The sequence below is a fragment of the Pan troglodytes genome, chromosome 10, assembly GCF_028858775.2.
Source record: "Pan troglodytes isolate AG18354 chromosome 10, NHGRI_mPanTro3-v2.0_pri, whole genome shotgun sequence".
Taxonomy (NCBI): Eukaryota; Metazoa; Chordata; class Mammalia; order Primates; family Hominidae; genus Pan; species Pan troglodytes.
The window spans coordinates 64785640-64804437 of record NC_072408.2 but is presented as its reverse complement, the minus strand read 5'-3'; the positions used below and the strand labels follow the sequence as shown (position 1 = coordinate 64804437).

Genomic DNA, 18798 nt, shown 5'->3' with positions numbered 1-18798 from the left:
AAGAATGCATGATTTGGCCCATGGAAAACAGATCAAATGTTTTGATGAATGGCATGTATAATATCAGAGAAAAGTAACCCTAGAAGGAACTGTTATATATGTCTTATTTTAAAATAACAGCATGAGCCCATGAAGAAATAACCATTCAAGAGTTATCAGTGATGACTATTAAAAAGCAGATATTTTACCTCTCAACTAAATGTTTAATTAAATAGGAACACTGAAGGTGCATGTAACTTTTTTATTGAGGCACAACAAGGCATTGTAACTTGCCTGGACTTGAGGCAGTCAGTTTAGTAAGCTGAACGTTAATACAGTTAAGGATTAAGTGCAAACAATATACATTCACAGCTTGACTAGCGAGGCTACATCACAATTTATAAAGTGCCAGATTAGTGCTAATTGTCATTCAGCTTGATTTTTCACCTCAGGAAGGAAAACAAAAAAGTAAGGACCTCCTCCTTCCTCTAGGAACAAAAACATTTTCCTAAACCAATCAGTCATGAGGGCAAAGACTACTTTTCCTTCAATCCCACTAATTAGAACACCATCCTTTTATTGTCAATACTGTACTGACTTTCAATCTTGATAAAGAAGATAGCCTGAAAACGTAGAATATTTCCAGCTACTTCCATAAATTGCTCCCCTGTGCAGACGTAACCATATCTGGTCTCCCTGGAAGAGCTGAAGAATTGCATGATTGCTAGCAGTTTCATGGTCTGGAGCACCATCATTGGCATAGGCTGATACCAAGACCTCTTCATTCTTCATGAGGTTGACATACAGTGGCACATTCACTGCCAGCTTTAGCATGTGAAAAATGAAAACATAAGTGCCATTCACTGGGCAATTAAATCTACCAAGCTGAAGATCAAAAGTTTCTCCTAAGTTGTTCAGAAGAAGATCAAACACAATAGGTTGGTCTAAAGTTCCAGGGGCCAGATTAGAGGTTCTGGCTGCTGAGAAGGCAACTCGCATCTGCTGAGGCAGAGGGTAGACGTGTACTGGCAGTATGGTGGCTGCTGGATTTGTCACTGGCACATCCACAGGGGTCATGCTACGGGAGTCTCCTTGTCCAGAGTCACCACTGTTAAAGGTTTCGTTGTCTCTTTCTGGGCTGCTCACCTGAGAAGAATCACTCCACCCTGCTGTTTTATTAGCAACAGTGAGTTTCTCATAATGAAGCAGTTAGCTTTGAACACAATATTTAACATTAGTCGGCTACTGAAACAGACAAAGATACATTTTATAGTAAATTCCAAAACAAAAGCAATATATAGCTAGATTATACTTTTCTAGATTTTTCTGGTAATAGGTTTTTACATACTCTTCTAAAGCCAGAAAGGTCCAAGATAATCTTGTCTAATTGATCCTTTTTTAAGATTAAGAAAATGTGGCGCCCAAAAGGCCAGATAACTTAGCAAAGTCTAAAACTCAGGTCTGAACACTTTTTACTTCATCTTCCTCCCATAATTCTTAATTTCTCAGAGATCATTCTACAAAGCACCTAATGTAGAAGGTCTCAAGAAAATGGAGACTATATAAAAGAACCAATTTTTAGAACTACTAGCCACTAGCCATTCAGAGATATATTGATACGGAACTAAGTCCCATGATGATGAATGCTTTTTTTATTTCCAAGTCATACACTTTTAATGTTTTAAGTGCCATACAAAAACACTGCTCAGACTAAGGCAAAGGCAAATTGAATACTAGCTATTTTTTCAGAAGGAAAAGATTGCTTTCCTGTGCCAAAGTTACTCTTCAATGATTTTTCTTCTCCCTTATACAAACTTTTTAATAGTTCCTTCACATTTTATTTAAAAAGTGTTATAACTATTCTGCTTTTGTCTCAAGTCACGGTGTCTTAATTTGTGCTCATTTGAATCTATTAATGCAGTGACACTACAGTAAGAAGTACCCATTATTACAAAAACCACCATCGTGAATCATCACATGAAAAATATTTGAAATCAGCATAGTGAATATATAAAGTTAAATATGCTCTAGTGTCAAGCAGATTTTTAAAAAACACCCACCCTTTTAATTCAATTTGCAATTGGTTTCCATAGCCTATCTAGTGGTCTAGTATCTCCCTTAGTACTTTAGTACTACATTCAAGCAAATTGAAAACCTCAACAAGATAAATGCTAAAAAGCAATGTGCTTTGGAAAGAACTTGGTAGAGGATGCAGAAAGAACTAGAGACATGTGCTGGGTAAGAAAACTATTCAGCTAATTACCCTTACCTCTCGAATTTGCTCGTGGACCACCAGATGTCCCTCCTCGCTTATAACACTGCTGGAAATTATCCTAAAGTGAACATATAAAATTTACCTTGGCATTAAAAATGCAGGACTATAATTGGTTATTACACAGGACTACTGGCTGGCAAATAAGATTAGTCCCCTTAGTTCTTTACCTGGCCTTCCCCAGCAACCAAAGAGGCTCAGATGTTTCCAAACACTAAGAAAAACAAAGCAAGGGCAACAGTGGCATTACTTGCTTCACCTGTTAATTAACCTGACCAATCAGATCTGTTAATACCTGAAAAACAACAAAGCACTTGGAGAATACTATGTAAAAGATACAATGCTAGGTAATGAGAGAAATTTTTAAATGTGGCATGGTCCTCTGTCCCTCATCTCAGTATAAAAGGACATCATAAAGCAAGAACACAGACTTTTCTCAACCTTGCTCTATTTATACACCAAACTGGGAAGACCAATACCAACTATGTTGGGGTTTGGGAATTTTTTTTTAAGAAATTGATAAAAAATTATATTGTATAAATATATTTATTGCCTAGAAATATAATCTAATATATTAAGAAAAAATGTTCCAGGGGCAGTACTTCAAACAAACTCAAGTATGAAGGAAGCCAAACTTCATACAACCCATGAAAAGAATAATTAGTGGTGTAATTATTATATGCAATAAAAATTGAAACAGGACAAGAAGGTACACAATAAAAATAATAAAGCCTCTTACTCCATACTCCCAGTTGCCCCTTTGCAATAGCAACTAGCATTATCAGTTTCTTGTTCCTCAGGAAAAATGTAGAAGAGCACACAAAATACTGTAATAGTGGTATTAAGAAGAGACAGTTCTTTTACCTAAGTCTGTATTAATAAACATCCTCCCCTCACATACATTCCCTGAGGATCACATAATAACATCTAATATTTGCACGGCTGATATACACACCTGGCTCTGTAGTGCTAAGCACTTAGGTGCTTTAGTTCATTTAATTCTCAGAATATCTCATGGAGAATACCTCAGTGTTAGATGAAAAACTAACAGATGAGGAATTAGAGCTCAAAAAGTTTCACTAACTTATCTGAGGTCACATGGCAAGAGAAGTGATAAATGAGGGGTCAAACCCAAGGCATTTAGATTCCAAGATGTTTTCCACTCTTTTTTTTTTTTTTTTTTTTTGAGACAGAGTCTCGCTCTTCTTGCCCAGGGTGGAGTGCAATGGCGCTATCTCTGCTCACTGCAACCTCCACTTCCCAGGTTCAAGCGATTCTCCTGCCTCAGCCTCCTGAGTAGCTGGGATTAAGGCGTGTGCCACCACGTCCGGCTAATTTTGATTTTTAGTAGAGATGGGGTTTCACCCTGTTGGTGGTCAGGCTGGTCTCGAACTCCTGACCTCAAATGATCCACCTGCCTCAGCCTCCCAAAGTGCTGGGATTACAGGCGTGAGTCACCACACCTGGCCTTCACCCTTTTCAATACTGCCTCTGTGTGGATATCCATCCTACCCCATGTAACTGTAAGTTCTTCAAGGATAGGTATTTTATATATTACCAACAGAACTCAGTATGGTACCATACACATACTCAAAGGCTTGTAAAACTTCAAAACTGAATATGCTGATGTATTATAGATTCAAATCTGTAAGTTCCCAAGTTTTGTTAAAGTGGAATTTCTAACATCCTCTTATGAGTCTTTTACCATATGTAGTAAAGAAAATATGCTGGGTTCTTCAAGTAAGTACAAACAACAACAAAAAACTTACGAAAAAGGGCTTTGCTACATTTGCTAGGCAAGTTAAGCTGAAGTCAATGTAGTAAAGTTAAAATCATGGGCTCTGGAGTAAGAAAGTCACATTCTAATCTTAGTTTACCATTTCCTTGATAAGTGACGTTAGGTAAGTTATTTAACCTCTGAACCCATTTCTCCTGTGAGGTGGAAGAGCAAATGAGTTAATGCAAACAACATGATTAATAATGTCCTTAACACCTTCTAAGTTCCACATAACAAGCAATTATCTTTTATCTTTCTTGGGTAATTGCAAAAACTTCCAACTCAACTCTTCTCCATAGGACTTACAAGTAGTTTTAAAGCTAAGAGTGCACTTTCAGAAAACAAATTATGACTCTGTGATATACTTCAATCACCAGCTTAACATCAACAACTGTACCACTATTCAACTATGACAACTATTCTTACTTACCCTTTGGGAATAAGGTGCTCCAGAATACTCTCTAGCTTGGAACTGCAGCTGGCTATAATTTCCATTGGAAATTGAAGGGAGTCCTCTATAAGTATCAAAACCTAATAAATAAACAAACTTACATAAGATTATGGACAAAATCATATTAAACTTTTAAAGAGTCTAATTCTATATTGCTTTAAAAGTTAAATTGATTATATAATGCCATCATTAGACTTATGCCCTCTTTAAGCAAACTCTACTAATATTGCTTCCAAAGTAAAACATATTTATAGAACATTGCTGTCTTCAAATAAGCCAGGTTTATAAATTTACTACTGCTAAATGCAAGGTGGGGTTGGGAAAGGGTGGTGGTAGGGCAGTTAGGTACTTAGGGCCTCTGTCCAGGGTTGTTTTGTTGTTGTTTGCTTTTTTATAGGCAGTGCCTCGCTCTGTTACTCAGGCTGGAGCACAGTAGTGAGATCACAGCTCACTGTAACCTCAAACTGTTGGACTCAAGCATTCTTCCCAGTTCAGCCTCCCAAGTAGCTGGGACTACAGGTACATATCACCATGCCCAGCTAATATTTTTTAATTCTTTGTAGAGGTAGGGTCTCACTATGTTGCCCAGGCTGGTCGCAAACTCCTGGCCTCAATGATCCTCCTATTTTGGCATCCCAAAGTAATGGGATGACAGGCGTCAGCCACCACACCCAGCCTGTCTAGAGTATTTTTGTTAATAATAAGTAGTGACTAGGACACTTGGAACCATAACAAAAGTTTAAGAGAATATCACTATTATAGTCTCAAATTCTATATTCTTCTTTGTGACATAATCTAACAAATAACTAGAAATAATTAGAAAATGGGCATCTTGTAAATATGATACACTTTTAGCAGAGTTAAGTCAACAAAAGAAAAACATTACTCAAATATGAAAATTCATCCTTTGTAAAACAATATGGTGAAACTTTCCACTTCAGTAAGTCACAAAATCAATCTGCTTTTCATACAGAAAATTAGTTCCTCTGTTATGGAGAATAGGTATATTAAAAATACTTTATTATCCACAAACAGGAAATTCTCTACTACATTGTAAATGACAAAAGGGAGCAAGGTTAGGTAAAAATGGTTTGAGTCAAGTAAACACACAGACAAAATAATTCAGTATAATTCAATTTTATTCAGGGCATACCTTTATAACCACCAGGGGACCGATAGGAATTGGTTATTAATCTCCCACCACGAGTACATCCTCTAACAGATCCCCGGCTATTGACAAATGGCTGAGTAGGTCTGGGAAATACATTCGTCTGTGCTGGGTAAAAGGCAAGGCTACCATTGCTTACTTGAATAGTTCCATCAGGATGATAATTTGCTGCTTAAGAAAAACGATTTTAGGGTCCAAGAGTTAAATGGTAATAGTCTTTATACTTAAAAGCCAATATATATCAAAATCATTAATACAATTTGCTGCCTTTAAAAATAAATAGGAGATACATATATTCATGTATATAATTCATCTACATGACTCAAATACGTAATTCATATATATAATGGAATATTATTCAGCCTAAAAAAGGAAGAAAATTTTGACCCATGCTACAACATGAATGAACCCTTAAGACATGCCAAGTAAAATAAGCTAGTTTCAAAAGCACAAATATTGTATACCACTTATATGAGGTACCTAGAGCAGTCATTTTCAGAATCAGAAAGTAGAATGGTGGTTGCCAGGGGCTGGGGGGAGAGGAGGAGGAGGAGTTAGTATTAAATGATTACAAAGTTTCAGTTGGGGGGAGATGAAAAGTTCTGGAGGTGGACAGTAGTAATAATTACACGACAGTTTGGTTGTACTTAATGCCACAGAACTATATAGTTAAAAATGATTAAAATGGTAATTTTTATGTTATGTATACTTTACGACAATTTTTAAAAAGCAGGCTAAATACTCCAGATGAGGGAGTAAAAGAAAATGGATTCTAATTAATACTGTATCTGAGAAGGCACCTGACAAAAATATCCCTTACGTAAGTCACCTGCCCTGTCTTTCAACAGTAGAGGGGAGAACAGAATCAGGTCATCTATGCCTAGGTCCCAGAATTCATATTACTACCTCTTCATCACTTGATTAGCCAAGTACTCAGAATGCTCAATTCATTTGCTCCGACTTCAGTTAAAAAACTTAATAGGGATCTGAAATACCAATACAAAAAATCTACAAGTGCTTCTTAAATTTAAATTAAGAAATGAGTACAAAGTTACCTATTCTTTCATGATTTAGAACAGCATGAAAAATCAAAATAGCCTCCCATCTCTAAGCAAACAGTACAATGAGCATACTAAGTCATATCTTCAATCTTTTATTATAAGATAGAAAAGGACAGATAACCATTTGTTAAAAGGATTAACAGAATGGTTTCAAAACCTTCATATAAGCAGCCAGATAGTGCCCATCTACCTCAATCACTGTCTGTGGTAATCAAAGCAAATAGATTTAAAAATACAAACCTACTTCAAGGTTAAATCCGTCATCTAAGTTCTATCTCTACAAAAATTAAAATTAATAGGCAAACTTAACACAAAAAAGGGCATTAGGTTTTTCTCAACACTGGAGGAACATGTGAAGAAATAATGCTTACTGGTCAGGAAAATACTTCTAAAGTGTCACTACAGACTTCCTAGACTTGCTGTCCATTCACTTGGCTGTCCCTCTAAGTCTTCCAAATATCATATGCAAAGATCTTACCAGTCTCTTGAGAATGGACAGTTTGTTCTACATGTATAGATGGCAGTTGGCACTGGGGTGGTGTTTGTGTACTTGCTGTGGTAAAACTTTGATTGTAGCCAGGTGAATAAGGGGATTCTTTTATTTCTTGTTCTTTTCGTGGAGGCAGAGGTGCATTAACGTTAAATACCTTAAAAGACAAGGACACACTGAGTCATTTGGCAAGTTTCAAAGAAAATGCTTAAGGGTGGTATCCAGCAAAATTGTACGTTCAAAAACTTCTATTTTGCAGGCAAAGGACTTGAATAGACATCTCTCCAAAGAAGATAAATGGCAAATAAGCACATGAAAACATGCTCATCATCATTAGTCATTAGGGAAATGTAAATCCAAACCATAATGCCATAAAATTTTATACCCATTAGCAGGGCTATTTTCAAAAAGACAGAAAATAAGTGTTGGCAAGGATGCGGAGGAACTGGAACCCTCATGCATTGCCGGTGGGAATGCAAAATGGTGCAGTCGCCCTGTGGAAAACAGTATGCTGCCTTTTCAAAAAGTATAGAATTAACATATGATCCACTAATTCCATTTCTAGGTATATACCCAAAATAACTGAAAGCAGGACTCAAACAGATATTTATACACCCATGTTCATAGCAGCATTCTTCAGAATAGCCAAAAGGTACAAACAACTCAATTTCCCAACAGATGAATGGATAAGCGAAATGAAGTACATACATAAAATGGATTATTCAGCCATACAAAAATGAAATAATGATACACTGTATAACGCAAATGAACTTTGAAAACATTATGCAAAGTGCAGTAAGCCAGATACAAAAGGAAAAATGTTGTAGGATACCACTAATATGAGGTAGAATAGGTAAATTCATAGAAGCGAAGTAGAATAGAGGTTAGCAGAGCTGTGGAGGGGGTTACAAACAGGAAGTTATTGTTTAATGAGTACTGAGTTTCTGTTTGGAATAATGACAAAGTTCTGAAAGTAGTGATGATGATTGCACATTATGAATATACTTAATGCCACTGAATTGTATACTTTAAAAAGATTAAAATGGTAAATTCTGTTACATACATTTTACCATAGTAAAAAAAACAAAAAAACCCTCCTACTTGATTCCTGACAGATTTTACACCTAACAGCAAAAGTTAATCTTCCTGCTATTATGCTATCATAATAATGCTGAGAATAAAAGCTATACAAGGGTAAGGGGTCTTTTTTTCAAAAACTAAAGATGAATGAAATATTTTACCATTTAATGAATCTTTACCACGTGGCAAGCAACGATCTGTCCTTCTATGACTCTCTAGCTCCCTGATTCTGCTCCATTTTTCTTTACATCACACAGCACCTGATATACAGGTATTTGTCTCCCTAGCCCTCCTACCTCCATACTAAAATGTTAAGTTTCCTGAGCATACTTTTCTTTTTTCACTGCTACAACCTCAGTGATTAAGAACAGTGCCTGGTTTTGTAACTATTCTTTAATCAATAAATGAGTAAGAACCAATGTGTACTGGGTAGGATTCAAACAGGCAGAGAAAACAGATTGGCATGAGCAAAAGGTACTGTGACAAGAATATATAAGGCAAGCTCAGGGGACTAGTGTGACAGGTTATAACAGACTTGAAAAGGTACTGAGTGTCAGACAGAGTACTAAATTTCATTCTGTAATGGAACACTGCTTGCTTTTAATTAGACAAAAGAAAAGGTAAAACCAATGTGGCTATACTGTGCAGGATGAACTGACAGGAAAAGAGTGAAAGCAAGGAACTATTCTATCTAGAAATAAGATATTCTAAGTGATAAGGTGAGTGAATTCAGCTGTCTGGACTCACCAGCCGATCTCCCGGGGTGGTGCCTGCTTTCCATGCTACTCCACTGGCCCCACTACCACCATCACTCCGAAGTGCTTGGAGTGGGACACTAAGCACCAATAGGAAGGGTACTTATTGGCTCACTAAGGCTTTTTTCCCCCCCAAAGAACTGTTTTATACTAGTCTGTGTTTAGAGAATAAACATACCAAACTAGCTGTAATATTATTTTTTTAAAAAGCCTTAACTGCAATTTGTAGAAAAATACGTAATTCAAAACACCACACAAATCTGAACAAATCTCCAAAAACCATCTTGAGATCAGGATAAAATAAAATGAAAGTTTCAGCAATGACAGAACACCCAAGTATGTGTCCGGTATTTCAGGTTACTGATGTTAGGGAATAATACTAGTAATGATATTAGTAATGGTTAGTATTATTAAGCTGTTGCTAGAAATTCTGTTTCTCACCCACACATTTTGCTTGTTTAATATGGATCCTCAGCTTTGCCTGCTACTAATTCTAAAAGAAGGAATAATGCTCTGATAAAACACCCATTTAAAATTCTAGAGGCTGTGGATTTCCTATTCTTCTGCCACAAACAAGCATTGCCATTGGCCAAATATAATTCTACCAACCCAAATAAATTTTACAAAAGGCAAACTTTTCACACAGTATCCAATAATTATGTAAGAGAAACAATGGCCTTTAACAGGAATAATGAACTGCAATCATCATTCATGTTTCATACTCACTGTCTGCATGGCTTGAAAGGGTGCTGTGTTAATGGTTACTGAACTACTACTTGCTGGAGGTGACTGGAAGCCCTGTTCAGAGCCCTTTGCCATGGGAGGATTTGGAGAAGCTAGTGAAGACGGTTGCTTGCCTGGGGGAATTGCTGCCTGGGGAGGAGAAATGCAGCATCAGCCAATCACCTGCCATATAACAAGCAGTTAACTTACTCTAAAACCCAAACTGGCATAAGTCAGCAAGTTCTTTAGGATGACATTTGGACACAGGAATGCAAAAGAATAGCTTTTGCTTACAATTTCAAATCTCAATTGCTGAGGATGCATACCAGTATTTGCTTTGCACAGCTTGCTGACTAAGTGAAAGAGTCTTACCAATAATCAGTCTAACAGATGAGGGGCTGAACTTTTTATATGCACCTAGTCCTTTTCAAACCCTGAAATGGTAATTTCCAGTTAAGAGCCTAATATTATTCAAAATTTATACATCAGAATTGGATTTAAGAAAAAACTTGGGTTAGTTGTTTAGTGTTAATTTTTCTCTATTTTAAAGACTTATTAGTTAGTAGGTTTCTAAGTCAGCTACCTAAAACAGAAAACAACTCTGATCCAATTTAAGTAATCCTTACCTAAGGAAGCCACAAGTTCTTGACATAACAGATTATAAATCCAAAGGCTTAAAAAAAATACCAAAAACCAATCTCAACTAGATTGTGAAGCAGACAGCTGTGAGTTACTTGGTAACAATCACTTCTTCCTCTTCTTAAAATGAGGAATGAGATAATTTAAATTCAGATCAAGCCAGCACCATAAAAGCTAAGGATTATCTATATTTTCTTATATTCTATAATGAATACATATTCTTCTATAATAGTTAACAAAAAATACCTGATAGTTGCTAAATTACTCCTCAAAATTCATCCTACTATGTCCATCTCAAGGATTTACTCAAACTTAGTAAAAACTGTAACTTAGAATTGAAATTGAAAGCACAAACATAATACTGTTAAAATGCTTTTATTTATTTATTTTTTTTGAGATGGAGTATCACTTTGTCACCCAGGCTGAAGTGCAGTGGCACAATCTCTGCAACCCCCGCCTCCTGGGTTCAAGCAATTCTCTGTCCTCAGCCTCCTGAGTACCTGGGACTAGAGGCATGAGCCACCACACCCAGCTAATTTTTGTATTTTTAGTAGAGATGGGGCTTCACCATGTTGGCCAGGCTGGTCTTGAACTCCTGACCTCAAGTGATCCACCTGCCTCGGCCTCCCAAAGTGCTGGGATTGCAGGTGTGAGCCACTGCACCTGACCGAAAATATTTTTGACAAAGTTAGCCAAAACAAGATTGTAACTCATTCCAACTCAATAAGTGCTAATATTTATAAAATAAAGTTATTGAGCTTTCATTTATACAAATAAGAGACTTTTCTCCTAAAAGTCCTTCAGTGTAAATATAGTGGGAAGCTTGACTTAATGCTACCTACACTTTTCATTTTTTTAGATTAAAAATGGACATTTATTGCACTAGATAAGGCAATACCATATTAAATCTATTTATATGGCAAAGCTACAATAAAGTTACCTGTAAAAGTTCCAAGATCACAATATCTATAGAAAGCGATACATTAATAAAGTATAAATGTTACATCATTCAACTAATCATGCCTGTAATTCATAAGATAAACTGGTTCTGCTATTCTTTAAGATACAAAAGAAATTAAGACAATTGGTCTTTTACCTCAGGAGTCTCTGAGGTCATAAACTCTGTTTCAGATCCAGAAGAAGCCTGATCGGTAGTAACCAAGCAAGCATTTGAGCTACAAGTAACTGGAGAAGAAGTAGCCTAGACACAGGAAAATACAAAATATTGTAAAAGGCACATTTTGTTCACTTTATATTTCTTGGGCCCTGGCCTTCCTAATATGTTACTCTTACTGAACACGCACATGTGTCAAGCACTCTGCTAAACACTTTATACGTGTTAATATATTTAATCCTAACAGTAATCTGTGAGGTAGGTACTATTCTCATTTTATTGACAATTAAGCAGTGGCAAAGAAAGGTCAAGACATTTGCCCAAGATCATACTACAATTAAGTGGCAGAACTGAGATTCAAACTCAAGCAACCAGCTAGCTACACTGCCTGTCCAGGCCTGGTCACCAAAACTACACATCTCATCCCATGTTCACTGATTCTTGGCCCTGTAGTAGATAGCATTCACGGGAAGGTGAGTTCTGGGTACATTTAACACTGTAGGCACAGCTCTGCCAGAGATCATAGTAACTGTGCTTTCATGCTAAGTGCTATCAGCATCCTAAAGAGGCAGGCTGAAATATAAATAGGAAGAATAAGCTCTACATAAATCAGAATGGCACCAAAAATTCTAGTGAGAAATCAAGCTGATAGCATATGTAAAATAAAAATTGGGAGAAAGCACATTAGGAAAAAAAGTTGTGACAACTGTAACCAACAGAAAATGAAAAGAGTGGCTAGGAAAGAATTCTATCGCACAACAGGTATTCAAATACAGCAGAGAGACACCCATAAAAATCTGGCAATAGCAAGATCTAAAGTGTCAGTGAATCCACTCCTTTTATCTAAATGCTTCTATGTGGTTCTCAGAAGCCCAAGTAATAAAATAGGTGAACTGGAAACTAATGAAGGGTTACAAAACAGAGAAATCATGTTTCAGTGACCTTCTTGAAGGAGGCATTATGATATGTTGCTTTTTAGGAAGGAGACTGGGGATTGAGTTTTAAGATCTTATGGAAAAAAATATTTGAAATCCTTTAGAACATTTTATATTACCCAAGTAAATAGGCATAACTTAGATCTGGCCAAAATATTAGAACCATTATAAGATTAGAGTGTTTCTAAAACTAGGTCGTTCTTCTGGCTCTGTCATTAAAGTAATGAGACAAGTGCCCAAGAAAAGTAGAACTGGCTGTTGTGGGGAAATAACTAACTCTGTTGCTAAGGGAAGATTCACAGATGCTAAATTAAGGCATCTTAGGCCACTTGATAGTTAATCTTAAAATGGCTTCAATTTCAGTTAAAAGGTTCATTTAATAACAAAGACATTTACACTAGTATTTATTTAGAAGTGATGGCAGTTCCTGCTTCCAAATTAGTGCTTTTTAAGTAGACCAGTTGGAGGTGGGTTATTGGTGAATAAACATGATATTTGAAACCAATGTTCCAAAAAATGGGTATGAAGATTCATCCAGGAAGCTTTTAAAAATATAGGCAACACCCTAGAAAATTCTGCTCCAACAGGTCTAAGGTCTTATCTAGAAATGTATACCTTATGACATATAAAGTGGGATGGCTTCCGATGCAGCCATCCCACAGCCTCCACCAGAGAACTACTAAGCTAGACCAGTGCTTTTCAAAAAATTTAACTTGTCAATTGAAAGCCTTATGTAGAACCCTAAACAGCTAGAACAAAAAATGTAACTGCTTTAGTAAAAGCAGTCAGTGAATTGGAGGAAAGTAGGAAAAACCCCAATATACCCCGCTCAACAAATACAGTTTGAAAATTAAGGCTGAGTGCAGTGGCTCACACCTGTAATCCCAGCACTTCGGGAGGCCAAGGCAGGTGGATCACGAGGTCAGGAGCTCAAGACCAGCCTGGCCAAGATGGTGAAACCCTGTCTCTACTAAAAATACACAAAAATTAGGCAGGTGTGGTGGCAGGCCCTATAATCCCAGCTACTCAGGAGGCTGAGACACAGAACTGCTTGAACCCGTGAGACAGACGCTGCAGTGAGCCGAGATCATGCTACTGCACTCCAGCCTGGGCGACAGAGTGAGACTCTGTCTCAATAAAACAACAACAACAAAAATTAATTTCTTTCTTCAGACACTTTACTATGTTAATAAACTAAATTACTTAAGTAGCTCAAGAGAACATAATATTCTTAGACAAGGTACCCTCTGATTTCTTCAGGCTTGCTCTCTCCTTACTAAAGTCAGCAAACCTGTACTATATGTTTTCAGCATAGTCATCAGGGAATCATTTTAGGACAAGTCGTATTTAATCTACAAAACTAGATATGCTTAGAACACTTTTAGTAATTTCATTAGGTACACGAGAATCAGTAAGTCTGATTATTCTTTCCAAAGCAAGAGCTTCTTCCTTGAGCAGCAAAGAATAAAAGATTAATTTGGAAAGTTACCTGTAACGGCTCTTGAAGAAAATCACTTTGACTGGACAGATTTTGTTCTTTAGATGCTGCAAGGAGTAAAATAAACAGTAACTACTGAGGGAAGACAAAAGCTTACGCATATCAACTAGGAGGAAACTAAAGTTTGCACTTCACAAAAAAGGCATTAGCTGGAAGGACTACGTCTCAAGTTCATCATGCACTTTCTAGAGTTTTAAAAAGAGAGAACTGTAGAAGAATAGAAAATACTAGTTCCATCGGTGACACAGAGTGATGCTTTAAGGTTAAATGGGCAAAAGTAGCATTTCAAGACTTCCAAAAGAAAAGAACTAAGACATTTAAAAATAACTGATAATAGTGAACAGGAAGGTAAGACCCAGGCTACCATGTATAGTAATTAATTGATAAACTTAATTTTCACAAATTTCAAAGTCAATCTTATCTGGATCATCCGTTCAGTTTTTTTCTGATTATATATATTAACATACTTTTCAATTATATAGTTTGTTTTGCTGCTTCTTGTTAATATCCATCACTTTTATTAATTACTCTCTATTTACTCTCACTTCACCCAGGAATTGCTACACCAATCTTCAAGCTGGTGTATACTGCTCACTAAAGCTGGACTAGCTTTATGTCACTCCTCTCTGGAGAGAAACAAATGTGGAGCAAAAAGCCTAAGCTTTGAAGCATCGGACCAGATTTGAATGCAGGCTCTTTTGTTAGTTACTGTGTTAATCACTGTTCCACACTTCATTGTGGTAATCACACCCGTAGTTAAGACCCAAAAGCCTCAACACTAGATTTAGAGTCCAAAGGAGTCAAGCAACTTCTAGTCAGAATTCACTCCGACAACAACATAAATTACAAAAACAGCTATTGAGTATTTCCATTCACCCATCCCGAGCCTTTCTCCAAAAAATGAAAACAAGTCAGTTAAGTACACTAATGTCCTAATGGTAATTTACCCACATATAACTGGTAACAGATGGATACAGTTAGAATAAATTAATACACCAACATATTAGGACATCTAAAATAAAATCATTTGAAAAGACAACAACAACAAATAGCTGTTAGCTCAAGACGTTTGCTCCAAGTCTTTAGAATGATTACATACCTACGGGGCTACCTGGAGTAGCTGAAGGCGGTTGTGACGTTGGAATTGCACTTGAAGGTTTGTCAAAGTCCAGAACAGACTCCTAAAGATACGATTTTAAATAAAGAGTGGAAACAGAGATTACTCATTTAAAAGCTATTACCATTGAATTATTCATGATGCTGCCTATAGTCTATTAGCTACACATATCTAGCTAAAGCTATAGGTATCTAGCTAATCACTGTCTCAAGATGCCAAAACTAGTCTCCATAGATAAAGAAATTAAGAATTAAAAATAAAATCTAAAGTAACTGCCATAACTTAAGGCTGTGTAGAGTGCTAAAACCACAAGAGTAGGCCATGCGCAGTGGCTCACACCTGTAACCCCAGCACTCTGGGAGGCTGAGGTAGAAGGATCGCTTGAGCTCAGGAGTTCGAGACCAGCATGGGCAAAAAAGCGAGACCTTGTTGCTACTAAAAATTTTTTGAACAATTAGCTAGGCATGGTGGTATGTGCCTGTAGTCCCAGATGCTCAGGAGGCTAAAACGAGAGGATCACTTGAGCCCAGGAATTCGAGGCTGCAGTGAGCTTTGACCACACCACTGCACCCCAGCCTCGACCAGCAGAGTGGGACCCTATCTTTAAACAAAACAAAACAAAAGCCTACAATACTAAATCTAAGGCCTAAGTCAGAAAAGAAACTCTTGACCTTACTAAGGTCCTAAACATAGCCATCAATCCTAGTCTAATCAGAACCCCCATTTTTATTACACCCAACCAAAGAGCATCTATTTATCTCAACCATTTACTAGCTCATGCTGTTAAAACATTTTCAAGATGAGAAATCACGCTCTTGTATCTGCCTATCTCGGTTCTCCCAGAAAAGTTTCCAGTATTTTGCATACTTAAGCTACACATTTGCAGGGAGCATTTTAGTTCTTACATCTTCAACTAATCTGATGGTATAGGCAATTCCTACATTTTGCAAATAAGTGTTGGAGGTTAAATAAACAGCTGGTAAGTAACAGAATTTAAACCCAGGCCCATATTCAAAGCTCAGGATCTTTTACTAAACAAAAATACTTATTTGACTACTTTAGCCCTCAGTAATCTCATACCATTCTCAAATTCTGTGTCTGTATCTCACAACTTAAACATATTGTATAACACAATTTATCATTTAACTATTGATTTAACATAAATTTACAATCTTCTACAACTGGAATATAAATTCCTTGAAGGCAATGAATGTCTTATTTTCTGTATCTGTACTACAATGGTATCTAACAATATCAGGCACAGAGTAGGTTCTCACAGTTCTCAGTACTGATAATCTATAGCAGTAATGATCCTTGAGCAAGTTAAGCTTTTCACATGCTTAATTCATTTTTTTTTTTGTTCTAACAAACTTAGAAAGTAGGAACAATAATCCTCATTTTTCAAATGAATAAACTGAGACAGAATCAAGTAATTTGCCTAAACTCCAGGCTAGGAGAGCTAGGAGGCAGCAGAGCCAGGACTTGACAGAATAATCTATGCTCTTAATAATTTCACTGTAATGTTTCCAGTCAGAACCCCCATGAATATCATTTAAGATTTTGTAAATGACTCATACTTGCATAAAGTTACAAGTTCCTTGAATCTGAGTCATCAGATCCTGCAGTTTTTCTTTCCTCAATACTGGATCCTTCGGAAGGGTAGAGGAAGAACCTACAGGCTGATGCACAGGCTTAGGCACCTACAAGATAAACCCATAATGTGTAAGAGTGAAATGCAAATTCAAGAGCCTAATCTAGGAAACAGCTTATCACTACATCTTAAAGGAAAAGAAAAAACAGCAATGTTCACTTATCACAGGTAAAGAATTTTCTCATAAATACCTTTTCTAAATAAGCAAACTTTAAACAGATTTTTCCCCTTCACAATTTTCATGCAACTCTTTCTAAAACAAAAAATATTCCTTTTAAAGGGAAGATCCAGCAGAACTTCCTTGTTAAGAGTGTTTTCATTATGGACATGAGTTACCATATGTCCTCTAGGATAAGATACCACTGACAATGAGACATACCAATGATTTTTTTTTCCAGGGCAAAAATTACTACTACCACATTAAATGTACATCCCATTTTTAAGATGTATCTGATTTCAGAAATCAAAATGTAAATACATATATAAGTACATACATACACATACCCTAAAATTGAGAGGGATACATATATTTTGTTATAAAGTAAGTACACTCTTGGGGGCTACTGATAGTCATCCTAAATTGCTTAAAATTGCTGCACATTCTGAATTAGACCAATTTACAGTTACTTTTTATAGCTGTCAACATGCCAGTCTCCACTAGCTCCTCTTCTCCACCTTCTAATCAAAGAAGACACACAGCTAAGTTTGTCAAAGGTACCAGATAAAATAAGAGTTAAGAGACCATAAGTGAGTACATATGGGACTCTTTTAGGAGGAAGGTATGAACATCAGTGATTAATTTCATGTTATCTAGTCTTTTGGCTTTGAACTCTATTCTGCACTTGACTGTACTTAGTCAATAATCTAGACAGCTCAGATTCCAAGAAAGACAGAAAAATACTATATTACACATAGAAGTATCCTCTCCTCTCAGTAACTGAAAAACCCTACAACTTCAATATAATGCTATTTGTGCCACAAAAGCAAATTAAATATGTTTTGACCTTTCCAAACATGTAACACTGATTTTAAATGCAATTCATCAAATAGCATGATAATATTCTGGTATGATAAAGGTTCTGCATTGCTACACCTATTGGAATTTTAAGCCAGGTTTTTAAAAGCAGCTTTGAGATATTAAATTGGGTTTTTAAATGTTTTTCAAAATAGTTATATTACAGTTACTGTTGTGTGATATTTGGTTAATAAAATAAAGCTGACAATCTTCTGTAGGGTCAGGAAGAAGCTAAAATTAATATTAGCAACTTGAGAGAGAAAGGAGAGCAAAATAGCCAAATAACTCTAAAATTTTGTTCCCATACAGAATTAAGCCAAAGGTAATTTACTTATAAAATGCAATGCTTTGCTTTCCCCAAGCAAAATGTTTTTCATATTATTATATTAGAGGGCCAATGGTTTATCAGAAAGCCTTTAGCTAAAATGGCACAGATGTGCAAGGAAGACTACTCCATAGAGATAGAGAACACTGGAAGCACAAGTTCACATATCTCAGCAAATGAGGTGGTAACAAGTTTGCATTATAAATAGTAGTAAATAAGTAATTTACAATTTAATAAAAGGCAACCCTAACATAGCACTGTACCCAAGAATTATTCAATGTAAGTGTTATCTACCTGAAATAGGTTATTTATCCTTAAAAGAATGTGGCCTTATGTTTTAACTGAATCTTGTATTCCAAAACCTAACCACAAAATATTTAATGCCAACAGTTTTCCTATCTTTGGAAAAATTCTCATTTTGAAATGGAAATAGAGAACTAATTCAAATCCTTCCCCCAATACTGAAATATCTGCAACCACCATAAACCTTCTTCATAAAGACCTGGGCTAAACTGAGTGACCATAGATGAGTAGAAGAGAAGCAAGAGAATATAGAAAAATATAACTTGTCAGAAAAAGTTATTCGTATAGCAGGTAAATGACAACAAATGAAATACAGTGTCTCCCATCCTGTGACAAGCATTTGCATTACTCACTTGTTCACATTATGTCATTATGGTCTTATCTAAACTATCTACTATTTTCATATCATGTTATATTGTTAAAATTTGGCATTAAAACAACATTT

The 18798-nt window shown here is 36.2% G+C and overlaps 1 protein-coding gene across 50 annotated transcripts in view; it reads right to left on the bottom strand.

Annotated features, from left to right (window-relative positions):
• Positions 1 to 227: 227 nt before the first annotated feature.
• The window catches only part of CAPRIN2 (caprin family member 2), a 45418-nt gene continuing 26847 nt past the window's right edge, over positions 228 to 18798 (bottom strand). For 6 of the 50 annotated variants that reach the window (XM_063786810.1, XM_009425667.5, XM_009425670.5 and 3 more), the window contains 10 exons: positions 16637 to 16759; positions 15042 to 15123; positions 13934 to 13989; positions 11492 to 11596; positions 9760 to 9906; positions 7187 to 7355; positions 5633 to 5818; positions 4459 to 4559; positions 2249 to 2312; positions 228 to 1148 (listed from right to left, as the gene is read on the bottom strand). In XM_063786810.1, coding sequence (XP_063642880.1) covers positions 580 to 1148; positions 2249 to 2312; positions 4459 to 4559; positions 5633 to 5818; positions 7187 to 7355; positions 9760 to 9906; positions 11492 to 11596; positions 13934 to 13989; positions 15042 to 15123; positions 16637 to 16759 — 1602 coding nt within the window. In that variant the 3' untranslated portion in view covers positions 228 to 579. Of the gene's footprint in view, positions 1193 to 2248; positions 2313 to 4458; positions 4560 to 5632; positions 5819 to 7186; positions 7356 to 9759; positions 9907 to 11491; positions 11597 to 13933; positions 13990 to 15041; positions 15124 to 16636; positions 16760 to 18798 lie in introns of all 50 variants that reach the window. The other 44 variants (XM_063786794.1, XM_054663368.2, XM_063786812.1 and 41 more) reach the window with 14 other exon arrangements.